The sequence below is a fragment of the Pinus tabuliformis genome, chromosome 6, assembly GCF_031772625.1.
Source record: "Pinus tabuliformis cultivar Carrire ecotype Pingquan chromosome 6, CPIR1, whole genome shotgun sequence".
NCBI lineage: Eukaryota > Viridiplantae > Streptophyta > Pinopsida > Pinales > Pinaceae > Pinus > Pinus tabuliformis.
The window spans coordinates 1,509,948,372-1,509,966,551 of record NC_142292.1 but is presented as its reverse complement, the minus strand read 5'-3'; the positions used below and the strand labels follow the sequence as shown (position 1 = coordinate 1,509,966,551).

The 18,180-nt window shown below is 37.0% G+C and overlaps 1 protein-coding gene and 1 pseudogene across 1 annotated transcript; both read right to left on the bottom strand.

Annotated features, from left to right (window-relative positions):
• Positions 1–1,176: 1,176 nt before the first annotated feature.
• LOC149264390 (chaperonin 60 subunit beta 2, chloroplastic-like) lies at positions 1,177–12,397 on the bottom strand (annotated as a pseudogene).
• A 1,445-nt stretch (positions 12,398–13,842) lies between these two features.
• Positions 13,843–15,027, bottom strand: LOC149264389 (uncharacterized). Its single transcript, XM_089398725.1, is given in 3 exon segments — positions 13,843–13,850; positions 14,427–14,870; positions 14,967–15,027. Coding segments are annotated over 3 exon segments (513 nt in total).
• Positions 15,028–18,180: the final 3,153 nt, after the last annotated feature.

Here is an 18,180-nt window from a genome sequence, read left to right as displayed (position 1 = left end):
CCTAACACATTGTTGAAATATTCATGGAATATTAGTGAAACAAACAATAATATGGAAAAATCATCAACTCTTCTAAAAGGAGTTCCATTATTGAGCAATATTACTTCAAAAAACATTGCAAAGTTGGGGACTCCTCAAATTATAATCTTCCATCTCTCTTGTTTCTCTCAAGCTTCCAATATCTAAATTGAAATAAATGTGAGTAGAGTGAAAGCTATTTTCCAAGTCATTTGAAAGTTGGGAGGCCAATCACATCCTCAAAACAAATGATACATAGACTCAAATGGCCAATCAAGCAATTCAAGCCACCCATTAATTGAACTGTAACTGGATTTGATAATAAAATTAAGAAAAAAAAAATGAAATATTGCATTGGCCCTAACTTCCCAACAAAGCACCCAACGATAGTTAGAAAATGGCCTCCAAGTTCTAAAAATATATAGTTATTAGATAAAGGGATAGCATAGAGAAAAGATACTAGGGAGTCAAATATAGAGAATGGGTAGAGAATGAAGGTTTCTATCACATGAGGATGCAAAACAAAGCAATGATCTTTCTACCAAAACTAGGGTACATTACATAATGTTTCATCTATACTTAACATATTTAAGCTCTTTTTATTATCATTCTCTCAATTTATACTTGAGAGACCATCAAACCATTAAATGCCTTGTCTACTTATATGATGAGCCCAAAAGAGATACAACTACCCTATCCTCCAACTCCAAATAAGGCATCTCACCAAATCACAACCTTCTCTACTCACATCCATGTTCCATCTAAACAAGTTGACTATCGTCCAAACACTTTTGAAGATAAACAACAAGAGACTTGGAATAGGTGGGAAGAAAAAAGACTACCAACACGTTGCCAACATGCTACACTAGAGAAAATCGATGTTGTAATAGCCCCTACAAGGGAATTCCCCTCCAAACAATTTCATAGCAAGGATACACTTCCAAGTTCCAAGTAGCCAAATCAATCAAACCAAGCACTCTCTCATTCTTGGGCAATCGACCCTCTCTCCACCATACTTTGACCATAAATAGGAATGTAAGATCTATTCCAAAGACCAACATTGTGCTTAACTAGGAAAACTAACGTGAAACATAATACATCCTCCCAACCACTGTTAATTACTAGAAAATTAGATCCTTATGTTGTTGGACATGATGCTTAGCTTGAAACTGTTGCAAACACCAATCCCACACAACAACAGTTGAAAGCCTCACTCCAAATAAGTCCAAGCTGCAAGCACTTATTTCCTATACCCCTCTGATATAATAGCAGCTCCATGCATGACAGGATTCAATTAACATTCATTATTCACCTTTATTTCATATCACAACATGTTTTTGCAAATATGAATCACATTTCATAATTGATTATGCATAATGTTCTACATGCATACCTTTGTTGCATTCAAGGCATCTTCCACTCTTAAATTCTTTTCCTTCAACTCTGTCTCTGTTTGTGCTCCCACCTATCAACAATTATGAACACTATCATATACCCTCCATTCTTACTTTAAACAAATATACATTGAAATGCAGTCACCAACATCCATCAACTAGATTCAGTTTTTTATAATGCCAATAACAGGGAATTGTTACAAATAGCTACCATTAATTCAACCATGCCAAACTTTACCTGGATAACAGCAACTCCACCAAAAATCTTGGTAATTATTTCATTCAATTTTTCTTTTTTGTAGTCTTGTTCTGCAACCTGCAAAGAAAGTGAGAATGGTATCATTGGTGAAAACCTTTGATAAAATAGGTTGATAGGGAAGTTAACTATCAAGTCAAACATATTCTGATATTAAGCAACCTTAAGTTATTTAAATTTAATGTTTGTAATTATTGTTGCATGTTCCTTCAGAGGCACATATATTCAAAGTATAAACTGTGCATCAAAATTGTTGCTTTCTACACTCATGTCTTGACAACTCACAAGTCAAATTTGAGATTAATACCATCATCATGAATGATATTAATGAGGAGATCCCTCCCCACAAGGTGATGGCCACTTTATAATATATGGTGGTTATACAAAGAAAGCAATACAATAACTTCAAGCCTCCATTTGGATAAAGAAACCTATTTTTAAGTTATAGAGAAATAGCACACCTCAATCAAGCTTCTAATTTGAGACACTCTTTTATTAACAGCTTCCTAAGTGCTCCCATCACCAACTATCGTTGTTGAATCCTTGGTAAGTACCACCTTGGCAGCAGTACCCAGAACCTTACTTCCAACTTTATCCAAGGGAAAATCCAACTTCATCCCTGATAACAGTGCCTGCACAGAGAAAGAATAAAAAACAATATCTACATAAGATATTAGAAACCCGTGACTATAGACATGGTGGAGAGATTTTATTCTCAATACCTCTCACTCAGTGAGAATTTATCCTATTAACATGAAAAGTTGAACTTGTAGAGAAAACCCATTACCAAATAAAGATTGTTTCCACGACAAATGATATAAGACTACTTATATACACACTGAGCTTTGTACTTAAGCTCTTAGTGCATGTAAGTCCTTAATGTAGCTAAACTTGAAAAATACCTCCAGTAAATATAGCAATGTCATCCAAATATTGGCTTTTCCGCTCTCCAAATCTAGGAGCTTTCAAAGTGCCAACCTTCAATGCACCATGAAGCTTGTTCACAACAAGAGTAGCCAAGGCTTCTTGTTCAATGTCCTCATCAACGTTGCACGAAGCAGGGACTTTTTTTGGAAGCGGGGACACGAAAGCATCATTTCCTAAAAATCTTGGAAGCGAAGCGTCTTGAAAGAGTCTACTATATATATATATATATATATATATATATATATATATATATATATATATATATATATATATATATATATATATATATATATATATATATATATATATATATATATATATATATATATATATATATATATATATACACACACACACACACACACACACACATATATATATATTTGTGTGTGTGTGTGTGTGTGTGTGTGTGTGTGTGTGTGTGTATACACACACACACACACATATATATAGACAGATAGATATAGATATAGATATAGATATTGTTTTCATTTATATTTAAAAAAACATCCAAAATACCAAATTAGTTGTAGAAGTCAAGAAAACATTCATATTTTTATATAAATCAAGATAGATATGGCATTCATTGTACATGTTGGGTTGTGTTATATTCTTTCCACGTAGTTAACAGGGGGTTTGAGGGGCACCCGTAACTCCACTTTATGGGGTCCGGGGCAGCACCCTGGAAAATTTTGGTTTTGGACCCTATGTTAGGTATGGCGGACCCACCTATGGTTTTGTGCATGATTTTCACACATGTTTTTTGAACATGATGGTTTTCGGTCCATGGTATTGGACGCGATGGTTTTCGGTCCATGGTATTGGATGCTTCGGCATGTATAAATATGTATTTTAACATTGAAAGGAACATATTGAAAAATCAAGCTAGTAGTCCCGTTTTTGGGATCCCGTGGAAAATCTCTGTGTATATGTGTTTTATATGTTCTGCTCTCACATTATTTATTTTCTGTGTTTTAGAATTCGTAAGCAGGTAATTTATGTACGGGATTAAAACCTACATTTGGTATCAGAGCAGATTTGGCTTCAAGGGGACGCCTTTGTTGCTGAGGGGTTTCACTCAGGCCTGTGGTAGACCCTGTTCAGTGCGAGATCTGCGAGATTGATTCTGGTGGTGAAAGAAGATGGCAAGCAGTGGAAAGATAGCGATCGATAATTTAATGTTCAGAGTTTTGAGTTGTGGAAACTCAAGATGGAGGATCTGTTGGTGGATAAAGATCAATGGATCACGGTAGATCCGGGTACTAAACCAACGGGAGTGTCCGATGAAGAATGGAAGAAGTTGGATCGGAAGGCAAAGAGCACAATACGATTTTGTGTCTCAGATTCAGTATTGCTGAATGTATCAGGGGAAGCTACAGCAAAGGCTTTGTGGGACAAGTTAGGGACTTTGTACCAATCTAAGTCTCTGGTGAATAAACTGTTCCTGTAGAAAAAGTTGTATAACCTAAGGATGAAAGATGGAGACTCGGTGACAGAGCATCTGAATGCATTTAATAGTATGGTAAGTCAGTTAGCATCTGTTGATATTAAAATTTCAGATGAAGATAAGTGCATCAATTTGTTGTGTTCTCTACCAGATTCGTGGGATAGTCTAGTTATTGCAATAGGTAGCAATGCAACTGCCTTGCAGTTTGATGAAATAGTCTCAGCCTTGTTGATGGAGGAGATGAGACAAAAAAATATGGAGAGCCAAAATAGTGATGCCTTGTTTGTACGAGGACGGTCCTAGAACATAAACAAAAATAAGTCATCGAGTGGGAGATCTAAATCTAGAAGGAGATCTAAATCTCCAGGAAAACCTGTAAAGGTGGTGTGCTGGAAATGCGGAAAGGAAGGCCACTTCAAAAGGGACTGTAAATCTAAAGCTCCTTACAAAGGAAAGGGATCTGATGAGGCTCCTTCTGCAGAGGCGAAAACCACCTCAGATGAAGGTGGGGATGTGTACTTGGCTTCTTCAAGTACACATGTAGATCATGAGGCATGGTTGATTGACTCAGGTGCATCCTTTCACTTCACTCCCCATAGGGAGTGGCTCTGTGAGTATGAGAAATATAATGGTGGTGATGTCTTCTTGGGGGATGACAGGAAGGCTAGAATCATTGGTCGTGGAAAAGTAAAGTTGAAGCTGCAAGGTGGAAGGGTTAGAACACTTCCGAGTGTTCTGCATATTCCTGCATTAGCCAGAAATCTGATTTATGTTAGTAAGTTGGATGATGCAGGTGTAAAAATAGTGTTCGAGAAGGACACCTGCAAAAATTTTTAGGGAGCACTCGTATTGATGTGGGGAGTTCGGATTGGAACTCTGTACAAGCTGCAAGGTAGCACTGTTATTGATGGGTGCAACAGTTCTGTGGTTCCTGAAAGTGGAGCAGAAAATCTAATGGTCTTTGGAGAAAACACCATGCTGTGGCATCAAAGGCTTGGACATATTGGAGAGAAGGGCCTTCGAATACTTCATGGTAAAGGTATGGTAGAAGGTATGAGTAATAGTTCTCTGGATTTTGATTTTTGTGAAAATTGTGTATATGGGACGCAGAATCGGGTGAGTTTCCCCTTTGGTAGTAAGAGGGCGAAACAAATATTAGAGCTTGTGCACAGTGATGTGTTTGGACCCGTGAAAGTTCCATCACTGGGTAAGTCTATGTACTATGTATCATTGATAGATGACTTCTCAAGGAATACATGAGTATATTTCCTTAAGAAGAAATCTAAAGTCTTTGACAGGTTTAAAGAATTTAAGGCTCTGGTGAAAAACTAGACAAAGAAGAAGAAAAAGGTGTTGAGGACAGATAACGGTGGAGAGTTTTGCAGTAAGGAATTTGTAGAATACTGTAAGAAGTGTGGTGTATCACGGCAGAAGACTACTCCATATACACCTCAGCAAAATGGAGTTGCAGAAAGAATGAATAAGACGTTGATGGAAAGGGCAAGAAGCATGCTCAGTGGTGCAGGGTTAGGACAGGAATTCTGGGTAGAGGCGGTGGATACTGCATGTTACCTGGTTAACAAGTCACCTTCATCAACGTTGGAGGATAAAACTCCACAAGAGCTATGGATTGGTAAGAAACCCTCTCTTTCACATCTGAAGGTATTTGGATGTGATGCATATGTACATGTTCCAAAGGAGAAACGAACCAAGTTGGATAGTAAATATGAAAAGTGCACATTTATTGGGTATAAGGGTCGTTTAAAGGGTTATAAGCTTTGGAATCCAGTAACAAGGTTGTGTATAGCCAAGATGTGGTGTTCAGAGAGGTGAAAGATGTTATTAAACATGAAGTCCAACCAAAGGAACTTGAGAAGATAGAGTTTGAGCTAAAGGAAGAAGAATCAAACTATATAGCAGAGGAGGAATCAGAAGATGAAGAGCCACAAACTCCAGCTGTGAGAAGATCCGTTCGAGAAAGAAGGCAGCCAAAAAGGTATAGTCCATCTGCTTTCTGTTACTGATGATGATCCCAGAACTGTGAAGGAAGCAGTGGATTCAGAGGATGGAAAACTCAGGAAAGAGGCCATGGTTGATGAAATGGCATCTTTGCACAAAAATGAGGCTTGGGATCTGGTGGAGTTGCCGGCTGGAAGGAAACCCATTGGCAACAAATGGGTGTTCAAAAAGAAGACAAATGCAGAAGGAAAAATGGAGAAATACAAAGCTCGGTTGGTAGCAAAAGGTTATTCCCAAGTGCCTGGAATTGATTTTGGTGATATTTTTTCTCCTGTTGCCAAGGTAACTTCTATTAGATTACTTTTATCTGCTGTTGCTGCTTTTGATTTTGAGGTAGAACAGATGGATGTGAAGACAACATTTCTTCACGGGGATCTCGAAGAGGAGATCTACATGAAGCAACCTGAAGGCTTTGTGGTGAAGGGTAAGAAAGAACTGGTATGTAAGTTAAATAAGTCTCTATATGGGTTAAAACAGTTACCAAGGATGTGGTATCATAAATTTGATACATTTATACGGGGACTTGGCTTCACCAAAAGCAAAGTAGATCACTGTGTGTATTTTAAATTAATTGGTGACCGTGTTATTTATCTGATCTTGTATGTGGATGATATTTTGTTGGTTGTAAATGACAAAGAAGTTATCCAGGATTTGAATACCCAATTGTCCTCCAAATTCGACATGAAAGATCTTGGTGCTACAAACTATATTTTTGGCATGGAAATTAAAAGAGATCGAGCAAAGAGGAAGCTCTGGTTAAACTAGAGGAAGTATGTCGAGACAATATTGCAGAGGTTTAATATGCAGGATAGTAAACCGGTGAAGGCTCCTATTCCTGTAGGTGTGAGGTTATCTGCTGAACAGTGTCCCAAGACACAAGAAGAGGAAGAGGACATGTCCCGTGTTCCATATGCAAGTGCAGTCGGTAGCCTGATGTATGCAATGGTCTGTACTAGACCAGACATTGCACATGCAGTGGGAGTATTTTGTAGGTTTATGTCAAAACCAGGGAAGGAGCACTAGACAGCAATGAAGCGGGTTTTCAAGTATTTGCGTGGCACTAGTGATTATGGTTTGTGCTACCAAGGAAGACCAAGATTGGACAGAGTGTTGGATATTCATGGATTTGTTGATGCAAACTGGGCTGGAGACCTGGATTAGAGAAGATCTACAAGTGGGTATGTGTTTAACCTATTTGGAGGTGCAGTTAGTTGGATGAGTAAGAAACAATTTGTAGTGGCACTGTCAACTACAGAGGCAGAATACATGGCAGCCACTCATGCAAGCAAGGAAGCAGTTTGGTTGCATAGATTGTGTTCAAGTATGGGGTTAGTACAGGAAGCTATAAGGATAGACTATGACAGCCAAAGTGCAATTTTCTTGGCAAAGAACCCCGCATATCATTCAAAGACAAAGCACATTGATGTTCAGTATCACTTTGTGAGGGATATGATAGAAGACAAAAAGGTGTTGCTGGTAAAAGTGGACACTTTGAAGAATACTACATATGCATTGAAAAAATATGTGAGCTCTGAGAAGTTCTCTTGGTGTAGAGAGACTATGGACATTTCAGGGCTGGAAAAATGACTAAGCTCTCTTGTGGCCCCCTGTGGAAAGGAAAACAACAAGTAGGAGAATGTTGGGTTGTGTTATATACTTTCCACATAGTAAACAGGGGGTTTGAGGGGCACCCGTAACGCCACTTTATGGGGTCCAGGGCAGCGCCTCGGAAAATTTTGGTTTTGGACCCTATGTTAGGTTGGGCGGACCCACCTATGGTTTTGTGCATGATTTTCGCACATGTTTTTTGGACGCAATGGTTTTCGGTCCATGGTATTGGATGCGATGGTTTTCGGTCCATGGTATTGGATGCTTCGTCATGTATAAATATGTATTATAACATTGAAAGGAACATAATGAAAAATCAAGCTGGTAGTCTCGGTTTTTGGATCTAGTGGAAAATCTCTGTGTATATGTGTTTTATGTGTTCTACTCTCACATTATTTATTTTCTATGTTTTAGAATTCATAAGCAGGTAATTTCTTTACGGGGTTAAAACCTACATTACATCAGTGATTAATTATTCCCTCATCAACCATCTAAAATCTATATTCCTCTTCTCTTGTCTAGACTTTGCCTTTACTTCAATTCTATATGGATTTTAGTCAACATTGCCTAATGTTGATCAAACATCTTAATCCTAGCCTTATAATATGGTAGAGAAAGCTTAACATGCCTACTCAATGATTTTGACTTGAGTGAAGGGTACAAAATTGCTAAGGCCATCACAAAGGAGTTCAACAATCAATAACACCAACATTGGGGTACATATAGGGCTTGGTTCTCTTGATTAAATCAAATCTCATGCCCTCATACATGATATAATCCAATGAAACGCCACAATCCCATTGATCCTGAAAACTATTAAGTCTACTGAATTTTGAATGGGATATGAAATTCTATTTTCTCCATATGAAGTCTGATGAGGTTAGAACCACTCTCAAACATCTTAAGTCATTTCATGGTAATGTTAAAAATTTAAGTAAAAGTATGGAAATGAAAGATAAAGAAGAATGTCACTTTTACTTTAAGAATTTAACATTACCATTAGGGAGCATCTAAGAAGCATCTAGGGAGCACCAAGGGGCACCTTGGGAGTATTCAAAAAGTGTAGTTCCTCATATTACAGTTCAAAATTTTGAAAAAAAAAAAAAAAAAAACAGAAAAAGCCCCGCGGAACCATCCACCTTCTCTCGGATCCACTCGTGATTTGCGGTGGATCCACGCCCAAACCTCCACAGATCGCATTCGATATTTTCCATATCCATGGATAGGGCATTAGGAACCATGTATCGGGTAGTAGGAACCGCAGATCAGGCCCCCACAGTTCCAATTTTCAAGGAATCGACAAAAAAAGGTGGAACCGCGGATCCAAATTTCTGATTCTTGGTTCCGTAGAAGGATTGGGGGTGGATCCGTACAGGACTCAGATCTGCCTCCGAATCCTTGGGGGGGGGGGCACAATTCCTACAACACTGATCCTCAGCAATGATCAAGATAGGATACCCCCCACGGATGGCCTCTTCCAATATTGTGATCAAGTCTCTTGCAGTTGTGATCTTTTTTTCAACCAATAATAACTTCAAATTATAAGAAAATATAAAGATGCAAGTTCATTTCCAAATTCCTGATCAGTGAATTTTAAAAATCAAGCGCAAATAAATAGAAATTTAGAAACCCTCTTCCCATGCTTAGTAGTGGTCATATTTCTTTCTGATCAGTATTCTAAATCCAATATTGTACAGATTCAAGAAATAACAGAAGGTTCATAAGGCACATATTTTAAAATTCCGTACAAAACCAACACCAACCCAAATTGAACCAGGAGGATGTGCCATGAATATATGACAGATGAAGGTAATTGGGAAACAATTCCACAACTTAGATGAGAGTTTATTCTAAAAATGTTACACATGATTTCTATCCATTCTCTTTTCATTACAAGGAGCACTAACAAATAGCAACACAACAAAAAAAGGCAAGAAGATTTCAATTCACATCAATTACCTTGCAATTTTCATACTCCACGGACATCTTCTCACTGTCTGTCACAAAGTATAGAGAAATATATCCACGATCAAATTGCATTCCCTCAATGACATACAGATTTTTTTCTGCACTTTTCCCCTCTTCAAGTGTCACAACACCTTTCCTTCCAACTTTACTCATAGCCTCTGCTATCATGTTTCCTATTTCATAATTATTCCCAGCACTTACTATAGCAACGTATGATAATTCACTATCTTCAACCTAGAGAATAATGTCAATTAGGGTCTTAAGCTTTAGCATGTGCACTCACTTACATATAACATATGTCCTAGATGTTTCACAAGTAACTCCTCAACATTCTACCCTAGAGTCTTCAAGAAACTCTAGCTGACAATTTTGGATCAACTAATCTAGCATGTTGAACTCACAAATAATCTAGTGAAAGATGAAGTGAGTAACTATACTAGGGGGACTACTTAAGAAGGATTTCCTTATTTCTAGAAAGGTTCCCTACATTGTAATGATTAAATATCTAGTGGTTAAGCTGGTACAGATGCCATGAAAGCATGTAATGATGAATGTAGTGAATCAATGATCGTAAATGTCCATCCTAATTATGGTTTGTTGATGTCATGTAGCTAGGGTACCCCTTTGGGGGGAATATTGAGTTTTTACTTGTAATATGCCACAGTCCCTGTGTTTAGAGGGAGAACCTGTAGATTATAGAGGGAACCCTACCAATTACACAAATTCTCTCATGTATACATTTGATGAGATGGGTGAATATGTAATGAGTCTTAATGTTGAGCCTATTGAAATTTCTAAGGATTTGATGAATGAGGATGAGAGGCATGGGCCTGTTATTTTATGGAATATTAGATTTGATTTGGCTTCTTCTAAAGATGGTTTTTGGGTAGGTGTTTTTCTGGTTTCTCCTGTGAGTACTCATCATCCTTTTTCCTTTAGATTGGAGTTTTAATGTACCAACAATGTGGCTGAGTATGAAGCCATGGTGTTGGGTCTTAAGACTTCTAGGAAGATAGGAATGAAAATGTTGAAGATTGTGGGTGATTCTAAGCTAGTAATCAATCAGGTGAAAAAACAATGTCAAGCTAAGCATCCAATACTGAGGTAGTATGGAAAGAAACTATAGGATTTGTTCTATTTCTGCATCAGTATATATATATATAGAGAGAGAGAGAGATATAGATATCTATATATATCTAGATATATATATATATATCTATATATATATATATATATATATATATATATATATATCTATATATATATATATATATATATATAGATATATATATATATATATATCTGTGTGTGTGTGTCATCAATTATGAGTACACAGTATCAGTGTATGACACATCCCCTAGGCTAGCTGCATAAAAAATATGATGGTTGAGTGAAAAAATCACATGGAATAAATCATAGGTGTGTCATGGATACATCATGTATACACAGTACATCAGGAGAGGAGTATAGCTCTGACTCTGGCCCTCTCCCTCAAGAGGATCATTTGTCAGTATCTACTACAAGCCCTATCCGCATCTATATCCCATGCCTCGTAGGGTCATTTGTGAGGCGGTGGTCCTCACTCTCATAACTCTAGCACTACTCACTATCTGTGATGTCCCTGACCTCTTCCTACCTTACCTACTAGCCTCCTTATATCCCCTTAGCTCGGTCTGTAGGCTCTCCTTCTCTCTCCTTAGCTAGATAATCTTTGTGTCCCTAGCTACTAGCATTGTACCCAACAGAGCTATATCTGTGCCATAGTGTTTCATGGCCTAAACTAGTTGTATCTCTACTACACCTATGCCGCAGTCACTAGATCTATGGCCACCTGTGTGGGTGTGTATCCATGTGATCTCAATCACCATCTAAATCATTTATCTTTGTTGCATCATGTCTTACCAACTTGGCCAAAATATTTTCAACTGGGTCCTCTAATTCAACCTGTCAGAAGCAGGGTGCACATTGAAATGCATTAACTAGACTGGTAATAACAATTGACCTTGACTCATCAACATCTGGCACACAAGTCTTTGTTTTCAGTTTTTGAAAGATTGATTCATTACTCTACTATGGCTACTCTGTATACCAGGTAGATCATCAAAAGAGCAATATGTTGTCTATGACCTGTGAGAATTTTTCCTCCTAGGTATAAGATAGTAAGACATTTAGGCAAGGAAAACTAATATAGAATATAAAAAATTTACAACCCACATCTACAATTTATGTCCTTAGCTATTGTCACACCATCATTGACAATCTTCGAAGAACCATACTTTCTTTCCAAAACAACATTTCTGCCCTTTGGTCCAAGGGTGACTCTGACAAGATCAGCAAGCTTGTTGACACCTGAATGCAAGACAATTTGAAAATATTTTCAATAGATGCACAATAAAATGTTGGAATATATGTCATACCAAACCTACATACAAACCACACATTAACATCAAATGTATATGGACAAAGAAAGATCTACCACAGTAAAGTTTTATGTGAAAAGAACCTTCCTTTAGATGGATGTTTTTTCTATAAACTGCAATTTTTTTCCATAGCTCTTGGATTGACTACCCGCTCTCTACTACGTAATCTTGTGGTCTTCCTTCTCCTTAAGAAATTGAAGGATATGGGTGAAAAGGCAACAAGAGAAGACAATTTCCTGGCATTTTTATCAAATATTTCACTGAACTTAATCTCCTTTCCAATGTTACCTAGGGAGATAGAAGTGGCAACTGCTATCATACTACCCATATCATAGGCCATCTTCCCTTATTCTGAATAGAGAATTACAATATCTTCATGTTATCTATTATTTCAAAAACATGAACGCCAAAGTGACTAACACACTAAATAGCTATTAATGCGTCTGGAAAAATATGTAGCATCACGACAGACACAACCTAAGGGAAACCTAGCCAACATCCTCATCTTAAAAAAGACAGGTTTCTATACTTGCACTCTTATTTTGTAAAAAGAGACAAAAGCTGGCTAAATTAATACTATAAAAGAACAATATGAACCCAATTTTGATATGCACCCTAAGGTTTCCAAGTGAGCCTGATATGCACCTTCAAGGTTGCCAAGCTAAAGTGTAGTCACCAAGCTTGAGGTTTCATATTTTTTAATTTCAATATTTTACCTCTAGTGTCCATGTTTTCAATTGCATCCAATTATCCATCTAGATTTAATTCACCACTACTGTACATAAAAAATCCTTTATATGCAAGCACCAGATATTGAAGGATCTTCCCAACTCACTCAGACTGTAAAGAAATCTATATAAAAAATGTATCACTACTAGAAACTAAAAAATAATTTCTAAGTTACTGCATGAAAGGTTCTTACAAATCGGCAACAACTTTAAGGAAATTTCATCAGACCATACTAAGAATTTTCTGTAAGAAGAGATCAAATCAGATGTTGAACCAACAGTTCTGGTGGAACAAAACTATCTTACATGCTAATGAAAGAGCACTCCCACTTCTGAACCTATGGAAAGAACCCCATCCTAAAATCAAGAACAGTGAGAGTCAATCATTGACACTGTTGTACCAGAAGACCCCTGAGGTCTCAGCAATGGGAACGAAGATTCAGGCAATGTAAGCATCTCAAATCCAAGAGATGTTGGACTTATTAAAGTGGACATTCAAGCAAGAGGGAGACTCCAATCCATAAATCATGTTTGTGTTGGTTTCTTTGGATAATGATTAGAATATGCTTTTATAGAAATTTTGTAATAGCGTCAAGGAGTTAAAATACTACTTCTCAATGACTTTGACTCCTAAAGAAATTCAAAATTTCAAGCATTACATGGTTATAAATATTATGTACTGTAGACAATGAGAATGTCTAGCCTGCGCCCCGGTTTCCATGTAAGGTAAATCCTCGTTTTTGTAAATAATAGCAAAGATGATGAAATACAGAGCTGAAACAAAGATCATGAAATGCAGAGCTGGAAGAGAGATCATCTTTACTAAGTCACCATATGTCATGGAATTCTCTGACACTAAGACAATTTATTTGGCCAAAAGCAGTCAAATTCCAATAACCAAATGCAACCTTCTTCTAGAAAAGCTTGTAGAAGTTTCACTTACAACATTTAGCATTAGCAGGGCACCCTCGTACCACCAAACACGATAGAATTTTCAGGTAGTTGTCTGCAAAATCACATGGGTGAGTGAGACTAGTGGAATTTCACTTATGGGAGCTTATCGACCTGCGTGCAACCCAGAAGCAGAGAAAATTTCAGTGCACATCCAAAGACGCACAAAATACCAAGAACTGTCCAACAGGTCATTTGCAGCTAGCTATGTTATCAAAAATTGGAACTCAAAAGGGAAATGAGAATGAAATAAGAAATAGGGACAGAGGATTTTGGGGAAAATAATTGTTAGCTCACTCCACTTGATTATTCATGTACTACTGTAGTGTCAAGATGGGAATGGGGACAAGAACAAGGATGGGACAGGAAATGGGTATTCTGGTAGTCATTGGCAAGTGCAGTGTTAGTGAATTTAATTGTAAGCAAAAAGAATGTGATGATGTCAAATTCATCAAGACATCCCAAGGGAAGGTGATGATGTTAGTTGTCTATTGGTCATGGAGATATTTGAACAGATTCAAAAAAAAAGTCTCTCACAAAACTTGGACCCGTTATAGATTTGAGATATGAGTCTTCCCATAAGTGGAGAGGGAAAATCTACCCAAGATAAAACACCTGCAAAGAATAAAACCCGAAAACACACACAAATACCAACAACAAAGCAAACATGGCCTTGAAAAACCCACATACCTTCTTGTGCAATTCTTTCCTTCATCGCCTCCATGTCTTTACCACTAAATTGAACCCTCTCGATTCCATTGCTACCCCATGCATATGCGTTCTTCTTTTTCTCCTCTATAAGTTCATTTCTCTTATTAGGACCCATTTTCATAATCTTTCCCTGACCCTTCCTCTGTTTAGGTACAATTTTCGGAGCCTTACACGATTCCACCCCATTCGTAATATCACTCAGATCAGCTCAAGCTACAATCCCCACTCACCCATTCTTAGCACAAGAAAATGATCCAGAGACTCCCCCCTTAGTATTATTCTCCACCTTGTAAGGGCAGATGGAAGTCGTCAGTCCAGAATTTGGAGGCTTCAGCTTGTTCGTGATGGTGGCGAGAGCTTTCTGATTGGATAAATCAGGCTGTTGCGCCTTGAGGCCGCCAAATTTAGGGACAATGGTTTTTTCTACAATAAACATCAAATAGTTTAATTACACTCTCATTGAAAGCGGTGGAAAGGGAGAAGAGACGCCCATTGGGGTTCTGTTTTATATTTCCTTACCTCTTTTTATCTCAGCATTTTCCTTCTGGAGGGCAGCAAGAGGCTGCATTCTGAACGCCATTTCTAGTGGAAGGCTCCAATATGTCGATTAAGGCTCTGATATGTGTGTCTAACTTGCCATGACCACTATCTATAAGAAACTTTCCACCCTTCTGAGCATTAATAATTGATTTTTCTAGCATAAGTCCATTGCCCATTCGAGCCAACCCACCATCATCTACCATGAGCTAAAATTTACACCCAATCCACCAGCGCTCCCTTGTTCTCTCATTCTCTCCAAGCTTCCAAGTGACCCCATGGTCTCCAACTATCTTCACCTCAGTGTGGTCAGGTCATAGGGCTCTTCAGATGATATTTTTCAACAACTATTGGGATACATTATAATAATTTATAAGAGTGCGCAAATTCCTAAATTGCTTATACATGTGTTAGAGTACACAGATATATAACATTTTGGTGTATGTTTCTTTCCATCACTTCATAGACATAGCCTATATATTCCTAGTGCACCCCCTTGATATATTACACTTCACATTACTTAAAATCCCATTACCCACCTTTGGTCATCCCTGGTCATTGTACAAGCTCTATTATCTGAAATAGTGCCTTTTTAGGGCTATCAAAAAGAGTATCTAGACATATGATTTATGTTAAAAGATTTTGAGATACACTTTTTGTAATTGATTTATAGACATAATAGTAGATTCCTTATGGACATAACCAGTAGGTGCTTAAAAAGAGGGTTTTTTATATGACCGATGAGATAGAAACTCCTTTGTTTGTATAATATTGTTGCTGATGTGCCCAATTAAGAAAGGGAAGGGGTACATGTTTCATATGTTCCTAAATTTGCAAAGTTTGTACTAAAAATAACCCAAGTTTGTACAAAAAGGGATATGATTCTTCTGGTGAAGGTTCAGAAGGTTTAATATTTTCTTATGTGTGAGACTAGTGGGAAGGTTCAACATGGATTTTGATATGATTACTCTGCATGGCATATCAATAATAAAAAAATAGATTTGCTTCAAATTCTACACAGTTTGGTTCCTAAGTGTTAAGTACCCTGAACAATATTAAATTCCAACTAATACTTTCCCACCTCAGTAGCAGTTATTGAACTATTAATCTGTGACATGCATTGTGCAACAAAAAATAAAAAATGGAAAAATGATGTTCAAAGTATCATATTAAGCCCAAAAATTAAGGTTTCAGATGACTCCTACATGAAAGTAGAGTTCATTTCTTGATTTTTGTTCTAATTTAGAGGAAATGGAGCTCTATAAAGTACCATTGTGCACTTCTATCTTTCATCATTCCAATGAGATTTTGAGCTTGAAATCCATCATGTATCTCTCAGTTTTCACTTCTCGATATCATTTCTACCATTTAATATTGGTTCACTCAAGCATCTAGAGGAGCTTGATATCCTTTAATAAACTAAAGACTTTACCAAATCATATTTCCAATTTAATGGCTTTAAAAATTTTGAAGGTAGCAAGCAACAAACTAGTGGACTTGCCATTTGGGCTATCAAGTCCACCAAACCTGCAAACTATTGATGTGTTTAACAATAGTTAACATCTTTGGAATCTATAAATTTGTTTTCCAAGATTTTGACTCAGGGAAATTAACATACATGAGGAAATCTTATCTTCTTATATTGCCAATTGTTTTTAACAACATAATAAACTCTGCAAAAACTGGCAAATTCTTGTCTAGATGAGTTGTAATTTGGAAGTAAATGATGCATTGGAATAAGAGGTTGTTGAATGTAAGCCAATAAACTCTTGTATTGAGGAAGAGGTATTTGATTCAAATTTATGTAAGGAAAAAAATAAAAAAATCCATCTGAAGGAGATTCTACAATGTCTTTGTCAAGCCTTGATTCTAAGAACATGTCAACTATTAGATATTCTCTCACATTCATACCATTCCTCTAAGAGAATGTCAACTATTATATATTCTCTTACATTTAGACCAAGAAAACTGTGGAAGTGGTAGCACCATGATAATCAACAATTAAAGGCTCGTCAAGAGTGATTGAACAATAGTAGGAAGCTTTGTGTTGAAGGTCATAAAGAAAAACAGAACATGGAAATTATAATAGAGTCAGTGCCTGTGTCAAATGGGAAATTATATCATGGACAAGAGAGGGGTGAGGCACTGATAAGAAAATTTCTTGCAGTGAAAAAGAATTGGATCCTAAGATACAGGATGTGTTAACGAGAGGCAAAGATCCAAGATCCAGGTGACTCTAGGTGCATTAATGCCAAAGAAAATGATTCCATATCTCTAGTGAAAAAATCAACATTAAAAGGAATATTTCCTTTGGATGATCTTAATTGTAAGTTTACTAATTCCATTAGTAGTAATTTTGGAATAGTCATTTCTAATGTCATGTCGATTATAGATCAGAGTGGAACATCCCTTGGTCTTATGAAGGAGAGTGGTCAATTAGATTGTTGCTCTAAGGCCAACAATGATGATTTTCCCACGCTGAGTAAGCACCATGGTATTTTTATCAAAAATTCTAAGCCCAACAAAGAAAGAAAATCCATGGAAGAATTCTCCTAGGCATCTAAAAAATATAGCATTGAGTCTTTCTGTGGCATTAATGATCAATTACCTGATGGCTTCTATGATGTTGGTTGAGATCACCAATTTAAGCCAGTGATAAACTTTGAAAAGGAGAACCTTTTCTTATATTCTCAGGAGATTATTTTGGTTGATAGAAGAAGTGATGAGGATTTGGATGCAATAGCTCTATCCACTAAAAAAAATTCTTGATTTGAAGAACTATAGTGTTACTACTTGCTCTCTGTGTCAAAATGCTTTGGTGGAAATGATAAATCTTTGAATATATCACCCATGTGAACAGTTGTTATCCAAGATTTTAATTACAATACATCCAATACCAAAATGCTTTGGTGGAAATGATAAATATTTGAATATATCACCCATGTGAACAGTTGTTATCTAAGATTTTAATTACAATACATCCAATACTAACCTTTAGGGGTGTAGGCATTAATCCAATATTTTAATTACAATATATCCAAAATAACCTCTCCAACTTTCGGAATGAATTTGTGCTAAATGTGGGTGGATCTCTCTGGGCATTGGATTGGTGCCCTAAAGGAAATCAAGGTGCTGGAAACTAAATTAACTGTGAGTACCTTGTAGTTGGAGCACATCCACCTGACTGTTTATATCA